This window comes from Saprolegnia diclina, assembly GCF_000281045.1.
Source record: "Saprolegnia diclina VS20 unplaced genomic scaffold supercont1.47, whole genome shotgun sequence".
NCBI lineage: Eukaryota > Oomycota > Saprolegniomycetes > Saprolegniales > Saprolegniaceae > Saprolegnia > Saprolegnia diclina.
In genome coordinates, this window is record NW_008246114.1 from 73202 (window position 1) to 91304 (window position 18103).

At 58.9% G+C, this 18103-nt stretch overlaps 5 protein-coding genes across 5 annotated transcripts; 3 read left to right on the forward strand and 2 right to left on the reverse strand.

Annotated features, from left to right (window-relative positions):
• Window positions 1-453: 453 nt before the first annotated feature.
• SDRG_12137 (TKL protein kinase) lies at window positions 454-8534 on the reverse strand. The gene is made up of 42 exons (XM_008618197.1): window positions 8417-8534; window positions 8276-8374; window positions 8133-8231; window positions 7987-8085; window positions 7841-7939; window positions 7693-7791; window positions 7554-7652; window positions 7415-7510; window positions 7269-7367; window positions 7140-7220; window positions 7003-7095; window positions 6856-6957; window positions 6714-6806; window positions 6484-6644; window positions 5882-6439; window positions 5791-5839; window positions 5652-5741; window positions 5573-5602; window positions 5429-5524; window positions 5286-5384; window positions 5142-5243; window positions 4994-5092; window positions 4840-4938; window positions 4690-4785; window positions 4547-4642; window positions 4400-4501; window positions 4249-4350; window positions 4112-4192; window positions 3973-4065; window positions 3829-3930; window positions 3685-3777; window positions 3471-3631; window positions 2774-3428; window positions 2633-2725; window positions 2492-2587; window positions 2346-2444; window positions 2200-2298; window positions 2073-2156; window positions 1689-2018; window positions 1333-1641; window positions 1181-1287; window positions 454-1132 (listed from the first exon to the last, which is right to left on the reverse strand). Exons 1-42 carry the CDS (start codon window positions 8504-8506, stop codon window positions 499-501), a joined length of 6063 nt encoding a protein of 2020 aa, XP_008616419.1. The 5' UTR covers window positions 8507-8534; the 3' UTR covers window positions 454-498.
• A 156-nt stretch (window positions 8535-8690) lies between these two features.
• SDRG_12138 (hypothetical protein) lies at window positions 8691-10366 on the forward strand. Its single transcript, XM_008618198.1, has one exon. It carries the CDS (start codon window positions 8728-8730, stop codon window positions 10243-10245), a length of 1518 nt encoding a protein of 505 aa, XP_008616420.1. The 5' UTR covers window positions 8691-8727; the 3' UTR covers window positions 10246-10366.
• Window positions 10367-11197: 831 nt separating this feature from the next.
• Window positions 11198-13347, forward strand: SDRG_12139 (hypothetical protein). The gene is made up of 3 exons (XM_008618199.1): window positions 11198-12177; window positions 12224-12295; window positions 12340-13347. The coding sequence occupies exons 1-3, from the start codon at window positions 11246-11248 to the stop codon at window positions 13319-13321; spliced, it is 1986 nt and encodes a 661-aa protein (XP_008616421.1). The 5' UTR covers window positions 11198-11245; the 3' UTR covers window positions 13322-13347.
• Window positions 13348-13709: 362 nt separating this feature from the next.
• Window positions 13710-15736, reverse strand: SDRG_12140 (hypothetical protein). The gene has a single exon (XM_008618200.1). It carries the CDS (start codon window positions 15656-15658, stop codon window positions 13790-13792), a length of 1869 nt encoding a protein of 622 aa, XP_008616422.1. The 5' UTR covers window positions 15659-15736; the 3' UTR covers window positions 13710-13789.
• Window positions 15737-17102: 1366 nt separating this feature from the next.
• SDRG_12141 (hypothetical protein) lies at window positions 17103-18002 on the forward strand (the record flags this gene model as incomplete). Its single annotated transcript, XM_008618201.1, has 1 exon — window positions 17103-18002. The coding sequence occupies one exon, from the start codon at window positions 17103-17105 to the stop codon at window positions 18000-18002; it is 900 nt and encodes a 299-aa protein (XP_008616423.1).
• Between the last annotated feature and the right edge of the window lie 101 nt (window positions 18003-18103).

The following is an 18103-nucleotide window of genomic DNA, read 5'->3' on the forward strand; positions in this document are numbered from 1 at the left end:
AGGTGCAGCCGAGCAAATGCGACGCAAGAGCGTGTTGCAGTACTTGGCCACGGGCAGCATGTAACGAGTGCAACGCGAATCCAGTATGTGTCCACCACCCGTGTTTTTAAACCGACAATAGACTAAGGTTTGATACCATAGTCTTCGGATCATCCGCCACAGCTGCACAGGTTTGATTGGGCGTGACACAGCCTCAGGTATTGGACTAGTAACGTAGACCCTTGCGACGATGCATCGGATAGCTATGAAATAGCAGGGCTCGAGTTTTCATTCTTGAGCATCGAGCACCGGAATCATTCTTGTCACCAGTACTTGTACCATTGGTGTGACGTTACATTGGCCACTCGAACATGTGTGATCAGGATGCACGCCGCTGTGACAGGATTAGGTCCATTTTCATCAACATCGAATCCCTTGAGCTAGGGACTACAAGTTGGACTCTCTCGCAACAAATTTGCAATACTGACGAAGCAGATCTCATTCCAGTTGGGTCGCTCTCTAGTGTTCCGTGCTGGCCTTGGATGCTTCAGCATCAAGGGCGTCGTCGAGCAGCACTTGGAAGAGCTCGACGAGGTCACTTGCTGTCGGGCGACTCAGAGGGTCCGCGCTCATGCACAGACCGGCAAGGTTGCAGTACCACGTCTCGCAGTCGTCCCGCATCGCGGGGCGCAACCCGCCGTCGACAACGGCCGTCACGAGCGCAATTGCGTCGTCCAAATCGTAGTCGTCAAACGGCAGCTGGAACGTATCGAGCTCCGTCATGAGAATACCAAACGCATAAATGTCCGAGGCCAAAGAGGGCGGCGAGTCGCCTGCAAGCACCTCGGGGGCCGTCCACTGGAGACACAAATCGTCCGTGCTCGGAGCGTCGACTTGCATAAACTCGGTCATGCTCACAAGGATGCTGTGGCTCGAAATGTGGCCGTGGACGATACCATTGGCGTGCAGATCCTGTAGGGCATTGGCGACCACATAGAGGCACTGCAGCTTCATTGGGCACTCGGCGCGGAGGCCGTCGCGCACCTTCTCGGTTTGCAACATCCCTCGGAGGGTCTTGGCCGCCGACACCTTGACGTACACGCAGTCGGGTCGCGAAAACCCCACGACGGGGAGGATAAAGGGCGATGCGCATCTACAAGCCATCCATAAGCTTGAGCATGGTGCTAGTGAGGCAAGCAACCTTGCAATTGCGTCCAGGACGGTCGTATCGCGGACAAAAGCGTGCACGACGACGTGATCCTGCAACTCGAACGGGACACCGGGCTCGGGCGCATCAGACAGTGCCATCTACAATGATATGTCCAATTTTTGTACCTTTGTATATGACAGTACCTCCACAACAGGAGCCACGGTAGCCGCGTACAACGTACGCGCGAGGGACGCCTGGCCCATCTGGCCGGCGATGGCATGCGTCGAGAGACCACTCTCGAAAAGTCGACGGTTGCTACGTCGGGTACCAAGGCCACACACCAGTGCGCGCTGCGTCGAGCGTGCATCGTCCAACACCATGTCGTCGGACGGCGTTTTCTCATGGACGGGCCGCGTCGGTGCAAACACGAGCTCTGGGTCGCGCGACAGCAACCGGGGTGGCGCGATTTTTGCGAGCCATTGCAAGACGCCACGCGGAATCGCAAGCGGTGCCTACACGAGTAGACCGTGAGCACCACAAGGCGTCGAGAACTTCGTACGAGCCGGGCTGCCGTCGGCTTGAGAGCCTTCTTGAAGCGCACGTGAAGCACCTTGAGATTGTCCACGTCGCGCTGGGAGTGCGCGCACTCGGGGCAGAGCGCATCAAAGACCGTCATGGCCTTGCTGTGGCACGCGTGGCACGTTCGTGACCAGTCGACGGGGTACCCCCGGTGCTGCAGCCGTATCAAGCGCCACACGATCGCCAGCATGCGATGGACTCTCGACACTGGCTTGCCGCACGTCGTGCACATGGCCTCGGTCGTATCTTGGACAGCATGCCAGTGCGTGCAGTGGATACAAAAGATCTCGGGCTGCGTCGCGTTCTCTTGCTATGACACAAGATCCTTGTGAGACCAGCAAGATCGCGTAGTGGCAGCACCCACCCGAGACGCAGCGACCTCGAGCATCGGGACAAAGCGCTTGAGGCCATCGAATTCACGTGCCTTGTCGAGCGCCGTCGTGCCGTCCTATATGTCACGATGCGTCGATTTGCAAATACGGCGACCCTACTGTGGCCGCAAGGACGACGTCGGCCCCCGTCGCGACGAGCTGCGACACGCACAACGCGTTGCCCGTGTGGAATGCACACATCAGCGGCGTCTTGCCCTCCTGCAGTGTTTCTCCCATACAGACATGTCTCGCCACTCGGAACGTACATGATCGCGTGCGTCCACATCGGCACCGGCATCGAGGAGGCGGCGCTGAACAAACGCGTGCCCGAGCGTCGCTGCTTCGTGCAGCGGTGTCCGGCCACCCTACGACACGCGGTAAGGGTCCGCCGTGCGTGAAACAAGGCCTGCACGCTCATGTCGCTGACGTTGGCGCCGCGTTGGAGGAGGAGCGTCACGGTCTCGGAGGCCCCAGCCGTCGTGGCCGCCAAAAGAAGGGACTCACCACCCTACAAGTTGGACTTGTCGTCTTGAACGTGTTGTGTTGCCCGTACCGGAAGCGTCCCGTTGACCGCAACACCTTGGTCCAGCAGCTCCGTCACCGCAGCGCTGTTGTCGGTTGCCACGGCGCGCAAGTAAGTCTCCGCCTAAGTGGATAGGCTCCAGATCATGGCATGTTGCAGGACAACACGTACGTCAATGGCCTTTGCTGCAGTCATGGCCATTTCACCACGGAGCACGTCGACAACTTGGGCCGCCGTCGGGCGTGCCGTCGGGTCGCCACACAGACATAACTCGACCAGGTCGCGCAACCACGGTTCGCACTTTGCCGTCAACGTCGGTCGAAGAGTGCCGTCGATGACGCCGCGGACAATCGCGACCGGGTTGGGGTTGACTAACTCGTAGTACGGCAGCTGCAACGTGTCCACCTCGGTCAGGAGCACACCGAACGCGTACATGTCGGCGGATAGGCCGTACGCCGTCCCGTTGGCGCGAAGAACCTCGGGCGCCATCCAGTACCGGGTGCCGGGCGCTTCCGTCATCTCGGTCGCCTCACGCCGCGCCAAACCAAGGTCGCCGAGTTTGACAAAGTGGGTCGAGCTCAAGAGGACGTTCTCGCTCTTGATATCGCGGTGTGCAATGTTCTTGGCGTGGAGATCCTTCAACGCGTTGGCAACGGCCCACGCTACTTGGAGGTTGGTCACATGCACCGTGTAGGGTAGCTGGAAGCGCTTCTGGTCCAGGTACGTCCGAAGGCTGCCGCCATCCATGTACTCGAGGAGGAGCGCTGGCATCTCCGTGTCAACGTCTGCAATCGCCACGAGCTGCACGAGGTACGGGGACGGCACTCTATGCGATGATTGTTCGAGTGGTTCGTTTGCGAAAACGTACGCGACAAGTGCGTCGACTTCGGCGTTGAACGACTTGCGTTGATTGGCGTTTCGGAGCTTCTTGACGGCGACCTTTTGCCCTTGATACGAGCCAAGGAGCACGACGCCATAGCCGCCGCGGCCCAGCTCGGTCGTCGTCACTTCGTACTCGGTCGACGATATCTACACCAGACTCGCCGTGGAGACGGAGGTTGGTGTCAAGGACCGGCGCTTACGTCGACGGCCGCCCGGTGCACGCGATCAAAGAGCTTCTCAGCCATGGAAGCGTACCCACGCTGGATCGCGATCGCCAGCGGCGTCTTGTTCTCCTATACGACGAGCGATGGCATTTCGCAGACGATGAAGGAGCATTCACGTACGGTATTGCTCGTGTTGACGAGGACGCGAGGCATTGCGAGGAGCTGGTCGAGCATCGTCTCGTTCTTTGCGACGACCGCCAAGTGCACCAGCGAGCACCCGACCTAAAACAACATGCATCTTCGTTTCCAATGGAGGCCACGTACTTCATCGACGATGTTGCAGCTATATGGCTTCAGGAGCAGCCGTTGAAACCTCGACACGTCTTGATCGCGCATCGCTTGGAGCAAAGCGAGTCTCTATAACAAAAATATCGTGTGGACAGCAGACACTGCGCGTCCATACATGTGTGTAGGCGGGTTGGAGAACATCGACCATTGCGTGGTTGTGAAGCCGCTCGGCCATCTCGATGGCACGCAGGCCCATCTACGAAAAGCCCCGTCCATCAACTATGCGATCACAATCACTGAAGCGCTTCGCACCTTGGCTTCGCGCCGGTCATAGTCGATGCCAGCTTGCAGCATGACGCGCGCAATGGCAAGGTTACCCATGCTTGTCGCGAGATGTAGCAGCGTATAGTCGTGCTATATGCCATATACATTGGCGCACGACCGGAAGACAGTGATAGGCTACTTCGAGGCGTTCGTTGAAGTCGATCTTGGGGGACGCCACGAGCGCCGCGACAACATCTGCGTGCCCCGCGTAAATCGACATGGCAAGTGGCGACGCGTTGCGCTACAACGCCATCAGGTTGCGCAGGAGGGTTAGGTGGCGCCGCACAAACGCGGCGTTGACGTCAGCGCCATGGGCCAGTAGCACCGGGATGACTTCAGAGACACCGCATTCGCAAGCGCGGTGCAGCGGACTCTGTCCGTTCTACGTCATACGTACATACCAACGAGTGGGCTACATGTAGCAGGTACCGAGTGGAGATTGGCGATCCCCCCCGTGTCGACAAGAATGGTTGCCATATGACCGAGCCGGCGCGACAGCACCGCATGCAGCACCGTCTCGTTGTCCTACACGCCAAAACAGCAAAGCGCTGCAGTCACGTCGCGGTGGCACACACGGACCTGGTCGCGCTCCCAGGTTCGAGCACCGTGTTGGACGAGGTACATCGTAATCGCTTTCAAGTCGCGCGTAGCTGCATAGTAGAGCGGTCGGTGCATTTTCTACATGCAATAGCATGTGGTGTTGTCGTCGTGAACCAATTTGTGTCGACGGTACCTCGTCGGCTGCTTCCACGTCGGCGCCAGCGTTCACAAGCGCAACGACATTGGCATCGAGTCCAAACCCGATTGCAACGTGCAACGGCGTTTCCAAGTTCTATACCATCCATGACACGCCTGCGTCGTCTTGAGCTGGAGCGCCATACAAAGTTCCGCGGGTTGGCATCGATCCCGGTAGCGCATAGCAGCTTCCGGAGCATCACGCCCGATGGCTGCCGCGCCGCTTCGTGCAGCGCCGTTAACCCGACCTAAAGCACAGTCATCGCACTGACGGCAGTTGCGCGTCGTACGGCCGAGACGCTGTTGACGTCAGCGCGAAACGCCAGTAGCAGGTCCACCACATCACTGTGCCCAAAAAACACGGCTCGGATCAAGGCGGTTTCTTGCGTCTACAACGCCTGACAGATCGTCGTCGCAACGACAGCGTCGGTACCGTATCCGTGCTGTCGGGGTGCACACCACTTCGTAGAAAGGAGTCGACGGCATCGACGTTGCCAGCTGCGACAGCGGCGAGGAACGCCTCTTCGTGCTAGTACAAGAGCTGCTATAGCAGGCGAACGAGGTGCAACAAATGTACGCTGAGCGGCGCTGTGGACCGTGCACTCCGCTAGCAGAGAAACCTATGAGGTGCACCGCAACGATTTCAAGCGCCGAACCGTTGGGATACGAATCGGTTGGTGGGCGCTCGTCGGCGCAGGTGTCATCGGTGCCGGCATCGCCACGCTCGCGATCAATGGAGGGCCCCTCTACGCAAGCACGGGTTGGTGGATTGTAGAAGATAAACAAACGTCGTACCGCGCAGTCCGACTCGAACGCTGCCATCGATACGACAAGGTGCGGGTATCTAAGTAGGGTGGGACTCGTCCCTTCGAAAAAGAGAAAGTACGATTGCACTTTGGGGCGCATGCTCTCGACGATGTCGGCCGCCGTGGGACGAAGCGCTGGGTTTTCGACCGTGCATTGCATCGCAAGTGTCTTGTACCACAAAGCGTTGTCCGAACTGGCACGTGCACCCTCTGGAAACAACGTTTCGAGGAGGATGCCAAACGAGTACACGTCGGCGGGCGTCCCGTAGCGGCTTCCGGACGTGAGCACTTCGGGCGCTCGCCACTTGCTCGTGCCTGCGCCCGTCGTCATGGTTGTCGTTTCTTCCTTGGCGATACCAACGTCACCCACTTTGATGTACTGGGTCGACGAGAGGAGGATATTGTCGGTCTTGATGTCGCGATGCACAATGTTGTTGGCGTGGAGGTCCTTGAGGGCGTTGGCAACGACCCACGCAATCTCAATCGGGGCGTACGTCACCGACACGGGCTTGTCACTGGCGACCTTTTCGAGATACCGCGTCACGCTGCCGCCATCCATGTACTCAAAGATGAGCTGTGGCGCGTTTGACGCGGCATCGGCGGTGGCAAGCAGTCGGACAATGTACGGCGACGGGTTCCTACACGATCGTTGACGATACAGAGAGACGCCGCCACGTGGTACGCGTTGAGGACTCGGATCTCGTCTCGCAAATTCGCCGCGCCGAAGGTCTTGTTCAAAACGGACTTGACCGCCACGTCTTGACCAAAGAGGGTGTCCTTGAAGACGATACCGTAGCTCCCACGGCCGAGCTCTTGGAGATGCAACGTCGGGCGGGTTGCAACCTGGGCCACGTGGATCAGTCCTTGCCGCATATATATACATATATATTTGGGCTGGCGATCATGACGTACTTGGGCCGTGACCGTTGACTGCGCTTTGTGCAAATGCTGGACGAGCAACGGGGTACTTTTCTTGGTGGCAATCGCGATGGGCGACTCGCCAAACTACAATCGCGGCAGCTAGGTCGGATGCTAGTACGAGTATATTGAATACCTCGTTGATATGGCCCAGCTCGACGCTAGGGTCTTTCAAGAGCTCGGCCAAAAGCTCGGCATGGCCACCAAGGAGCGCGAGATGCACCAACGTATTGCCGTGCTGTCACTCCCATTTGAAAACGACTAAGTGCAGCGCGTGCAGTACCTCGTCCGTCTCGTTGACGCTGAGGCCGTCGGCGAGCAGCGCTCGCACGCCGAGGACGTCGCCGTGTCGGGTGGCATGCAAGAGCTTCGCTTTCTACAAACGTCGATGAGTGGACGCTCTGTGCCGCGCAACGGTGCCTTCATGCGTGCGTCCTGCAGGACTTCAACGACATGCGCGTGCTTCTTGGCTTGCGCAATCATCATTGCCGTCTTGCCGGTCTATGACAACGAAGGGCGTGATGAACCAAAGACGTTGGCGATGCGTACGACGGCCCGCTCGTCAAGCTTGGCCCGCGCATGCACCAGCTGGCGCACAACATCGGCATGACCGGTGGCAGCGGCCACGTACAGCGCCGCCGCACCCCACTGTCCATGCACACATGATGATACCTTCCTCGAAAAAAGGGTCATACCCGCGGGTTGTTCGCATTTACATCGGCGCCCTCACGCAGCAGCAGCGCCACAATTTCGGTTCTCCCGCAGGTCGCCGCAGCGTTGAGACACGGAAACTACCGAAAGGATCAAGCGTCTGCATCGTACACGTTATCCCACCGAGTTGGGGTTGTCGAGTTTGGCGCCAGCCTGCAGCAAGGTGATGACCGCGTCGAGGTGACCCCGACCACTGGCGGCATGCATCGGCGAAACGTGGTGCTAGTGGTCCAGTACAGTGTGGGAATGAAAAGCCACGTACGGGAGACGTTGCGTCGAGGTCTGCGCCGCGCGCGGCAAGAAGCCGGATCATATCGGCGTGGCCTTCAAGTGCTGCGCAGAAGAGAGGCCCGACCCCATCCTGGAATCGCCTCAAGCATAGCACTCGCCTAAGGCTCGACATGGAATACCTTGCTGAGGTCCGAGACGCGAGCGCCAGCTGCCAGGAGCTGTGTCGCAATGGCCACGAGACCAAGGCACGCTGCAGACATGATCGGTGACGCCTTGCGCTACGTCGCGCGCATGTCAGCCAAGTTGCGTACAAGCTCCAGAGTACAGAATCGTCGTGAACATGGACGTTGGCCCCGACGGCCAGAAGCAACTCGACAATGTCGTCGTTGCCACCGTACACGGCACAGCCCAACGCGGTGCTACACTACAGCATGACGCATTGCAGATGCCTCCCAGAACGGCCACGCCTACCCCACTGTTGTGGTTGACGTTGGCGCCATTCGCGAGTAGCACGTGCACGAGTTCGACGGGGCCGCTGCTCGCTGCAATCATGAGCGATGTATCCCCGCTCTACGAAAGCTGCGTGAGTGCGTAGCATGCCAGGTTGACCGCACCGGTCGTTGCGAATCGACAATCGCTCCCGCGTTGAGAAGTACCTCGACCGTGTCCAAGTGTCCTCCTCTCGCTGCGACGTACAGCGCCGGGTCGCCAAGCTATACAACACGTCCATACGTCATGTTGGGAGCGGACGGTACGTGGTCGCGGCTGTTGGGGTCGGCGCCATCGTGCAGAAGCTCGGCCACCGTCCGAGTGTCGCCTCGTGCCACGGCTTCGAACAGGTCCATGCGGTACACCGTAGCGTGAGGAGTTTTGTATTGACCGAATCGGCAATGTGGCGTCACTGCAGCGCTGCTTCAACAACCCCGTGCAATCGAGTGTCAGAGGTATATCAGCTCTCGATCGTATGCGTTTCTAAAGGTTGTTGACCTACATTCGAGTCTGTGCGGACCGAAGGTTTCCCAAAAAAGACGGTAACCCTCCCGCGACGGAGAGTTTAAACACTAAAATGGCCGCGAGCGACGTCCTCCGATCGCGGGAGCTCTTGGCCATCATTGCCGCGCACCAGAGCGGGTTACCCGAGGCGGTCGCCGATATACCGCGCCTTACGAGCGCCGTCAGGCTCGCCGGGTATACCGATATCAAGTACCTCACAAACATCCCGCTGCGGTTTGCGTCGTTGCCATACCTCCAGCGGTACCGAGACCCCGCAACAATGCTCCTCGCCCGTGCCCTCATCTTGGCCACCAGCCGCAACTCTCAAAACGTGGACCCGGCGCTGCCCTTGCACCTCTTGGTCGTCGAAGGCAACGTAGCGACCGTCGCGCTCTGGCTCCGATGCAAGCCCGGGTTCGTCACGTCAAGGACGCTCGAGCTCGCGGCCGTAGCGTCCCAAGGCGCCGTTCTGCGCTTTCTCTATGATCGCTATCCGGCACTTGCGACGCCAACGGTGATGGACCTCGTGGCCAAGGCAGGCGATGCGACGCTCCTGCGGTGGCTGCACGCGGCGGGTGCGTCCTGCACCAAAGCTGCGATGGACGGAGCGGCCATGAACGGGCACCTGGACGCTGTCGTCTTTCTGCACGAAGCGAGAACCGAAGGCTGCACGAAGATTGCGGCCACCGCGGCGGTGCGGAATGGCCACGCCGACATCGTCCGGTTCCTCCTCGAGCACCGTACCGAAGGCATCGATCCATATTTGCGCCACTCGATCCCGTACATCAACTACCATACGCACTCGGTCATTGGTACGACGCACGTGGGCGCGGTCGATGCGGCCATGGCGCGATCCCTCCTCGCATCCGAGGCCGTCCAACTCGTTACGAAAGAGGCACTGGGCTTTGCCGAGCTGCAGCACTTTTACAGCCGCGGGTACTGCACGATGGCCAAAAGCTTGCTCGAGTGGGCCGTCACTCGCCACGACAACGCGATGCTGGCCTATGTCTTGGATGGGATTTGCACCGAGCACGCGCAGCCCAAGAGCGACGACGAGTGGCTGCCACCACTTGGCGACTGGAAGAACAGCAGAGCGATCGACCTCGCTGCGTTTTACGGAAACGTGGCAGCACTGGAGCTCTTGCACGCGAGTCGGCTCCAGTGTGCGTCCGCGCGCGCCATGGCCTTTGCGAGCTACAACGGACACTTGCACGTGCTCCAGTGGCTCCACGCCCATCGCCGAGATGGCTGCTCGGAAGATGCCTTGGCGCTCGCTGCGGCGCGCGGCCATCTGCACGTTGTGCGCTGGCTACTGGAAGTCTATCAAGTGCCCATGACCCAAGCCGCGCTCGCCACGGCAGCCTACGTGGGCGACTTGGCCATTGTCACGTACCTCTCGAAGCTGCCATACACCGACGGCCGTGAGAACGTTCGCAGCGGCGGGCTGTGTCGTTCGTTCCTTCCCAAGAACGGCGGTGCACTGGACCGCGGCGGCGGCGACTATGTCAACGGCCCTGCCGCCAAGTGGGCCGCGCGCAACGGCCATTTCGACGTACTCCAAGTGTTGCTCGCTGCTGGCCACACTTTGTAGCCGGCGGCCATGGACGAGGCCATTTGCTAACGCAACGCTACCTCGACAAAGTCGGCGCGCTCTTCTGCAGTTTCCTCACGAGTTGCGATGCCATGACGAAGAAAATTTGTGATTTTGTGCGTTTTTGTCGATTTTCAAAGGTCGTCCGTGTCCTCTGGCACGCAACTCCTCCAAGGGACCTTATGTCAATCTCACATCAGTTTGCGACCAATTCGACGTCGCGCATCGCTGCTGGCGTGCAAAGACGCAAATATGTGCGCGGAGGCACCCGATTGCGGTGCTTGGATGCCTCTACTCCGTGACGTCCAAGAGGAGGTTCAGAACGTGCCAATGGCGATGCAGCGCCGTCTCGAGTTCTATGGCCCGTCGACGCACTGCGTAGCGTGGCCGAGTCGTCCAATAGCGTACGCCGCACTTGGTAAACGGTGCAGACACAAGGGTCAAACTAGCTGAGGTTTAGATCGTCCAAAGATGGGATCGCGGGACCCTAACCCCATCGCCGAAACCGTCGCACGCGGTCGTCCACGCAGCGGCAACCAGCAGCGACCCGACGGTCTCCAACGTATTCCAACGTTGATTGGTCTAGTCGCAGCCAGTATAACGATGTCGGCAAGGCCATGTCGTTCGTGCGTGACGAGCCATGCGGGGAACTGTGTGGGTCGTTCTGAGTCTATAATCACACAACCTTGGGGACGCGACGTGTGCTGGTGTGGGATGCGCACCCTTTTTCAGCATTCCATGTACAAATCGCCGGTATAAGAGGACTATTGACTCGTCATCTATGACGAATTGTTGGCTGCAGGTCAGTAGTCATCCCCGTATGGACTGGCTGTTGATCAAAATGGCGTGCAAATAGCGTGTGGCTGTTTGTGTGGTGCAGCAACTCGAAGTTCGAAGTTGGCGTTTCGGCCAATGAGAGACGGGCGCATGGGTGGTAACGCATATTCATATTCGGCGGCCTACTTCGCCTCGACTGTCGGGAAGCGGACGACGCAGGAGCATGATCCCGACGACGCCGAGGAAGCCGACGACCGGGTCCCGCAGCCAGCTCGCCATGGGCCACACCGCGCCGGCGGCCTCGGCGCTGCGGAGGAACACGTCCATGACGACGACGCCCTCGATCCAGCAGTCGCTGAGCCGCAGCCACGGCCATAGCTCGGGCATGCGCGCGTCGACATCGACACCAAACATGCGCGACCTCATGACGCAGTCCGCGCCGGGGCGCAAGCAGACGAAGAACCGCATGGGCTCCTTCAACCCCTCGCTCTTGAGCCAGTCCGTGCCACGTGCCAAGCCGCTCTTGCTCCCCGCGCCCGAGCCGACGCTGCCGCCGCCAACGACCGAGTCGCTTGCGCTCATCCTCAAACCGACGTCCGCCGACTTGCGCCCGCGCTGCGCCGTGTGCGAAGCCGCGCTCGTCGTGCAGCCGATCAACGACGTTGTGCCCTCCAGCTCGGACGACTCGCTTGCCTCGCTCTTGCATCTGCAGACGATTTTAGATCCCATGTTCCACGAGACGACCGCGACAACCGATGAGGACGAGGACGACGTGCCGCCTGTAGACCACAGCTACGTCTACGTCCGCGACGAAGTATGGGAAAACCAAGCCTTTGCCAACGGGACGTGGGCTCGCGTTAATGGCACGACGCCGCCGTATGTAGCCGGCGACTCGAACCTGCCGCTGGATGCGCTGCCCGACAAGACGTCATCGACGAGCGCATGGCTCGACGAGTGGTCGCCCGACGTCCTCGTGGCCGGGTGCGACGACGAGGGCTGGCTCTACGGGAGCAGCTTTGCCCAGCTCGACGAGGCGACGTCGCCAGCACCGTCGTTCTCGGCATCGTCGCCGCGCGCACGGCGCCGGCGGCTCGTGCGCCACCGCAAGATCCGTCACACACAAGAAGGCTGGTGGAATGAAGTCATGGACCGCAGGTACTTGGCCTTTTCCAAATGGTTGGGTCAAGTTGCGTGTCCGTAGCCTGCACTTTTCGTCGCTCAAGACGCCCATGTGCCATCCGTGCGCCGAAGCGCTGCAGAAGACCTTGCGCTCGTACAGCACGCAACTTGACGCCATGGCGTTTACGCTGAGTGTAGAGAACTGTCCCGGCTCGCCGCCGACGAAGCGTCGTACGATGTGTACCTCGAGTCGCTCGCCGATGCGGTCGACGACGATGACACAGTGGGCCGTGCCCGCCCCCACAAGGCCCGTCCCGGGCGGAAAGGGCTGGCAAAAATGAGCCATCTGACGTGGCAAGACGCCAACCTGGACGACTATGACGACGACGACGTCGACCTCGAGATCTTGTCGCTCGACGAGCTCGAGCTCAAAGCGCGCGCACTTGACGACATGCTGCGGTACATGGACGAGGAGAGCGCCATGGTGTTGCGGAACCGCGAGCTCATTTGGTCGTGCGCGACCGAGCTCGCGACCTTGCAACGCGACTCGTTTGACCATGGCGCCGTTGTGCAGCTATTGCATGCAAGCACCAAGGAAGAGCGGTCGTCGGTGTCGACGTTTGCAGTGCATGCATCCGACGTGCTCCGGTGCCTCCAGCGCTACAACGTATTCAACGACACGTTTCACATTTGGCACGAAGGCTCCTTTGGTACGATCAACGGGCTCCGGCTCGGGCGCCTCCCGAGCAAGCCGGTCGAGTGGGCCGAAATCAACGCTGCGCTCGGCCAAGCGACCTTGCTGCTGGCGACGGTCGCTGGCCGCGCGAACCTCACCTTTGCACGGCACACGCCGGTCGCGCGAGGCAGCTACTCCAAGATGCTCACGGCGCAGTCCAAAGACAAGCGGAAGGAGTACCCGCTCTACTCGGACGGCAGCTTTTTCCAGCGACAAAAGTTCAACCAAGCGCTCGTCTTCTTCCTCGAGTGCGTCGACGAAGCCGGCGTCCGCGCCATGCGCGAAGAACCGTCACTGCGCTTCCCGTACAAGATTTACAAGGGCAAGATCGGCGAGCTCGCGATATCGGTTGGCGGCAACGACGAGCAGTGGACGCGCGCACTCAAGTATCTGCTCACGCACCTCAAGTGGCTCCTCGCATGGATCGCCAAGCGGTATCCGTAGAGTTAATAATACGACCTTTTGAGGTAGTACGAGTTGTGTCGGCGAGGTTAGGGTTGCCACCGCGGAGGGCGACATGAGGACCGCGTTAAGTGGCGACAGCTAGGGTAAGGGCTAGCTACAGGCTCAATGTCGTCGACGACGCAATGTGCCCAGCGCCTCGACATGTGCGTTCTGTGAAACAAGGCGCGTCCGATCTATCCATATTCTATCCATAATCTATCCACCTATATCTATCGATCCAATTGCTAAAGCATCGACGACAGGAGAGTGGACGAGAGCCAGAGTGGTCACCACGGCCCGGGACGCGAGAGAAGACGGAGGCTGATGGCGAGGCCCCACACCTCCGACATCGTAAAGGCTAAGAGAGTACCAACCACGGTCATTTTGTCCATAGTTACGTATATATGAACGTGTTTAATTAGCAATCACAGTTAAATACTCACGGTTCTTATGCCCTTGGTGTTTAAACTAAACCAATGTTGCGTAGTAGTCTCTCGCACGAGCGGTGCGCGCAAAGCGGACCACCGACTCGGCCGCGGGCCCGCGCGTCTGCAAGTACTTGAGGACCTTCTTTCGACCGAGGAGTGTTGCGGCCCGATGGACATTCTTTGTCCATTCTAAGCCATGCACCTCGCACAAGTGCGAGAGCATGACGACATGCCCGTGTAACGCAGCGTGCAGTAGCATGAGCTCCTGCGTGCGCGGACGCCAAGCGGCTGGAAACACTGCGCGGAGCTGCTGCAGCGACGCGAGATGGCCGGTGGCAGCAGCACACACAAACAGCTGTTGGACGTCGTCGTTGTCGACGACGGTCTCTGCCCTTGGACACTGTTGGACGAGGTATGCAGCGAGCTCCACCTGCCGATTCTGCAGCGCCATACAAATGTGGCGCAGAGTGCAGACGTAGCCGTGCTCGTTGTGGAGGTAGCGCACGACAGGGAGATGGCCGTGTGCGACGGCTGTGTCCATCATGATGGGGTAAACACTGTGGCCATTTGCGACCAGCCGCTCGAGTATCTCGACGTGTCCTTGGCTTGACGCGGCGGTGGCGGGACTGGACGTAAAGTACGTGCTACGACACAAATGCAGCTCAAGATCGAGGACGATATTGTTGGTATCGTAGCCACATATTGGTGCTGCCACGTCATCGTCTTCGGCGTTTGTTGCATCGTCCCCCAAGAGGTAAGCGACCAAGCGGCGGTGGCCAATGTGCGCGGCCGTGGCCAGTGCGTCTTGTGTGACGGAAAGGTGCCGCACTTCGCGCAGCCAGCGCACAGCGTCCAGATGCCCATGCACACAGGCCATAGCGAGTGCGTCGTCGTCCAGCACATGATCGGTTCGGTGAGCGTGGAGCCAGGCTAGTACATGCAGGTGGCCGTGATACGCTGCATACGCCATGGCCTTGTGCGCCGTGCCGAGGCCAAACGCGGTCGCCTGCAGCGCCTCGAGCGTCGGGAGATGTCCGTAGAAGGCGGCCACGTCAACGGCATGCCAGTAGTCGAGCGAGCGCGGATTACTCGAGGCTTGGGCCGTCGTCTCAGTGGACGTATAATGGTCGAGGACATAATGAAGCAAAGGGAGGTCGCGTGCGACAATCGCGACGTGTAGCAGTCGGGACGGCGATACATTGGTCATGTGTCCCGCCGCACGCAAGTGCATCAGCGCGGGCAGCCCCAACGACTTGACCAGCGAGATCAAGACGTTGTCGTCAAGCGCAATGGCTGCCGCGGCCGCGACATCGATGGCCTCGAGGGGGGTGCTGCCAGACACATGGTGCGTCTTGTACTGTTGGTGGAGAAACGTATAGTCGAGCAACGGGAGGACACCACCTTCTGCGCGATGGCCAAGGACGAAGGACGCGATCGCCGCATGGCCGTTCCGCAGCGCCGCCGTTGCCGCGACGATCGTGCAGCCTTCGGTTCTTGCTGTATGCAGAAAGATGACGACGTCCAAGTGCCCGTTCATCGCCGCACCGTCCATCGCAGCGGCTGTGCAGATGGCGCCGGCTGCATGAAGCCAACGCAAGAGCGTCAAGTCGCCCGCTATGGCCACGAGATCCATCATCTTGGGCGTCGCAAGCGCTCGAAATCGTTCAAAAAGCAAGCGCAAAATGGGTCCTTGGGACGACGCCGCCGCGAGCTCGAGCGTCGATGACGTGACGAGACGCAGCGCATGACGAAGCCATTGCTCGACGATCGCCATGTCGCCGCGGACAATCGAGAGGTGCAGCGCCAAAGCTGGGTCCATGGCCTCGGGCAAAACAAAGATGGCGTACGTCGGCAGCCTGTTGGTGCGGTCGATGTGTCGCTGAATGTACGGCACCGACGCAAACGGCATCGGGATATCAAGGAGGTGCCCCGTGGTCGGCGCAGCTTGGCCACGGCGCCGATAGACTATGGGATAGCCGCGCCCGCCGAGAGGTACGAGCTCTATAGAGCTGACCAGTATCTGGACGTCGACCAGCGCTTTCGGAAGACCATCTTGGTGGGCAACGATGGCCGCGAGAAGGTCGCGCGATCGCAGCACTTGGGACGCTGCCATTTTTTGTGTGTCATTTGCTGTCGTATCCGGACGAGTGGCCAACGGAGGTCAAAAAAGACTAAATACACGCCATTCTGGACCCTAAAAATGAGCTGGCCGTGACCTTAATAACCCAAACGTTGCGTCTGAATAGATTATGAATATCCCCACTTGCCACCGAAGTTTTTTATATCGTAATCATGACCATAAACACCATACAATACAATAGAAAGATCAAGTCATCGCATTGGTTCGTTTTCCTGTATTTTGGACCAATCGGAAAGAAGTTGACTGCGCGTGACTGCTTGCCGAGGCGGCGCGAGCGTCAGAATCGAGTGAAAAACAAAGTCGACGATGTTTTGCCCAGAGATAGAACTTACATTGGGGAGCACGAAAAGCTACATGACGTGCTCGTTGGCGGCGTACAGCGGGACATACGGGTGGTCAAAGTATTGTTTGTGGCAAACGCCATAAACAGCCATATTGTGCCACGTTTAAAATTAGACCCCACGCCGCAGAATGCAAGCGCCCAGTCCGTGTTGAAGGGGGACGCCTCGCCCTTTCAAAACACCATTTCCGTAGCACGAAAGAATCGACAAGTTCATGTGCCTCTACTTGTCGATGTCTCGTCCGTATTGGACCTATCCACCTGAGTACAGTCGCAGCATCCGCTCTGGACACGGTCGATCTCGCATTGGCCGCTACAAGGACATGCTTCGTGCCCAATGACGCGTCACAATTGGTATGTTTGTCTGCGCGAACAACCGCTTCACCGCGCGTGATCAAGCATCGGTGAGGTCACTTTACTGGGGATTGAGGAAGCAAACGATCACATTTCATCAACGCATCAATGAGCAGATTGCATGAACAAAAAAATACATTGCATTTACGTAGTTTTATCTTATGCAATTCATGCCGCGCTTTGCCACGGTAACAAGTCGTCGTCGCCGCACGAGACCGTGTTCCGCGTCTTGGTCAAGGAGAGGTGGCATGGCGAGAAAGGGGATGGAAATGACAATATAGGGTACAAGATACCTTTTGCGTCGATCTTGGCGATAAACGCATGCACTTATGTGACAAAAAAGGGTCCATAATAGGATTGTGACAGAATACGGTTGCCGAATCGAGATTTTGACGGCTGACAGTCCTCGTGGTCTATATTCGCATCAACAACAACGCGCTTGATTTGCTCTGTCAATACATTTTTTCTGAATTAGCTCTGACAGGCAGCAACGCAGTGACTCCATCTACACTATCACAAATGGAGTACACGGTTCGCATGCCAACGCTGCCCGTTGGTGACCGCCTTCCAAATGAAATGCCGCCCGAAACGATCTGGTCGTCGATTGATGACGCATGGACGTCGATGTCGATTTGCCTGGTCATGGTATTTCAAAGCACCAAGACCGAGAAGATGGAGACGATGCGGTCCCATGTATATCACGCCAAGCACCTCTACGAAAAAGCCACGCTCGACAGTCTCGAGTCGTGCCGCCTACTGGGTCCTCTACTCCAGCACGCCGTACACGCTAGCGACGACACCAAGCAAGCCAAATCATCGAGCCTGCTTCTCAGTGCGCTCGACGAAGCGACCTCGTTGACCCGTCTCGACGCGGTGTTGGTGCACTTGTTGGCGACGCTCCAGCTGGTGCGTCCGCTGGAGAAACACCTCTGCTATGCTGGCGCCAGATTGCTAGCCGACCAGGAACATGGCCACCAACGCCTCGCGATGACGCTGCGTCGGTTCACTGCAAAAAATGCCGTGGTGGCTTTGGGCGCAACGGCGGTCATCTCGCATGTCGAGGCGGCCCCCGCCACAGCGACGTGTGGAGTGCTTCTCAGCGCCAGTGTCGGTGCGTCGCACCTCCTGGCCCGATGGCGCAATGCTTTAGTCCGCGAGAATCTGAACTCGAAAATTGAAACGACGCGCACGCAGCTCCAGACGCTACCTCTCCATATCACTGCGCTCGAGGCCGCGCTGGAAGACGCCATCAACGTTGTGCAAACCGAGATGCAGCTTCTAAGTGATTTGCGCGTCAGCGCCCAGCTCACGCGGCACTGGTTGCTCACTTCGTCCTCCCTCCTCTTTGACATCCAAGCCATAACCCTCGAGCAGCAGTGCCGCCACGTACTCGCACGGTATACCAAGAGAGGTGACTGAAAGGACCGCGTCTCGTAGAATGTTTGCTTTCCAAATGGAGCTATCAAGTTTATTTAATCAACTATACACAAACCACTGAATGATGCGGCAACAGGAGAACT

Coding starts and splice junctions, on each gene's coding strand:
- SDRG_12137 (XM_008618197.1), bottom strand. CDS start 8,506: ATGGACCTGTTCGAAGCCGTGGCACGAGGCGACACTCGGACGGTGGCC. Junction 2,299..2,345: donor ATGTGGACGCACGCGATCAT/GTACGTTCCGAG, acceptor GAAACACTGCAG/GAGGGCAAGACGCCGCTGAT. Junction 2,157..2,199: donor ACGTCGTCCTTGCGGCCACA/GTAGGGTCGCCG, acceptor CGTGACATATAG/GACGGCACGACGGCGCTCGA.
- SDRG_12138 (XM_008618198.1), top strand. CDS start 8,728: ATGGCCGCGAGCGACGTCCTCCGATCGCGGGAGCTCTTGGCCATCATT.
- SDRG_12139 (XM_008618199.1), top strand. CDS start 11,246: ATGATCCCGACGACGCCGAGGAAGCCGACGACCGGGTCCCGCAGCCAG. Junction 12,178..12,223: donor AATGAAGTCATGGACCGCAG/GTACTTGGCCTT, acceptor GCGTGTCCGTAG/CCTGCACTTTTCGTCGCTCA. Junction 12,296..12,339: donor CTGCAGAAGACCTTGCGCTC/GTACAGCACGCA, acceptor CGCTGAGTGTAG/AGAACTGTCCCGGCTCGCCG.
- SDRG_12140 (XM_008618200.1), bottom strand. CDS start 15,658: ATGCCGTTTGCGTCGGTGCCGTACATTCAGCGACACATCGACCGCACC.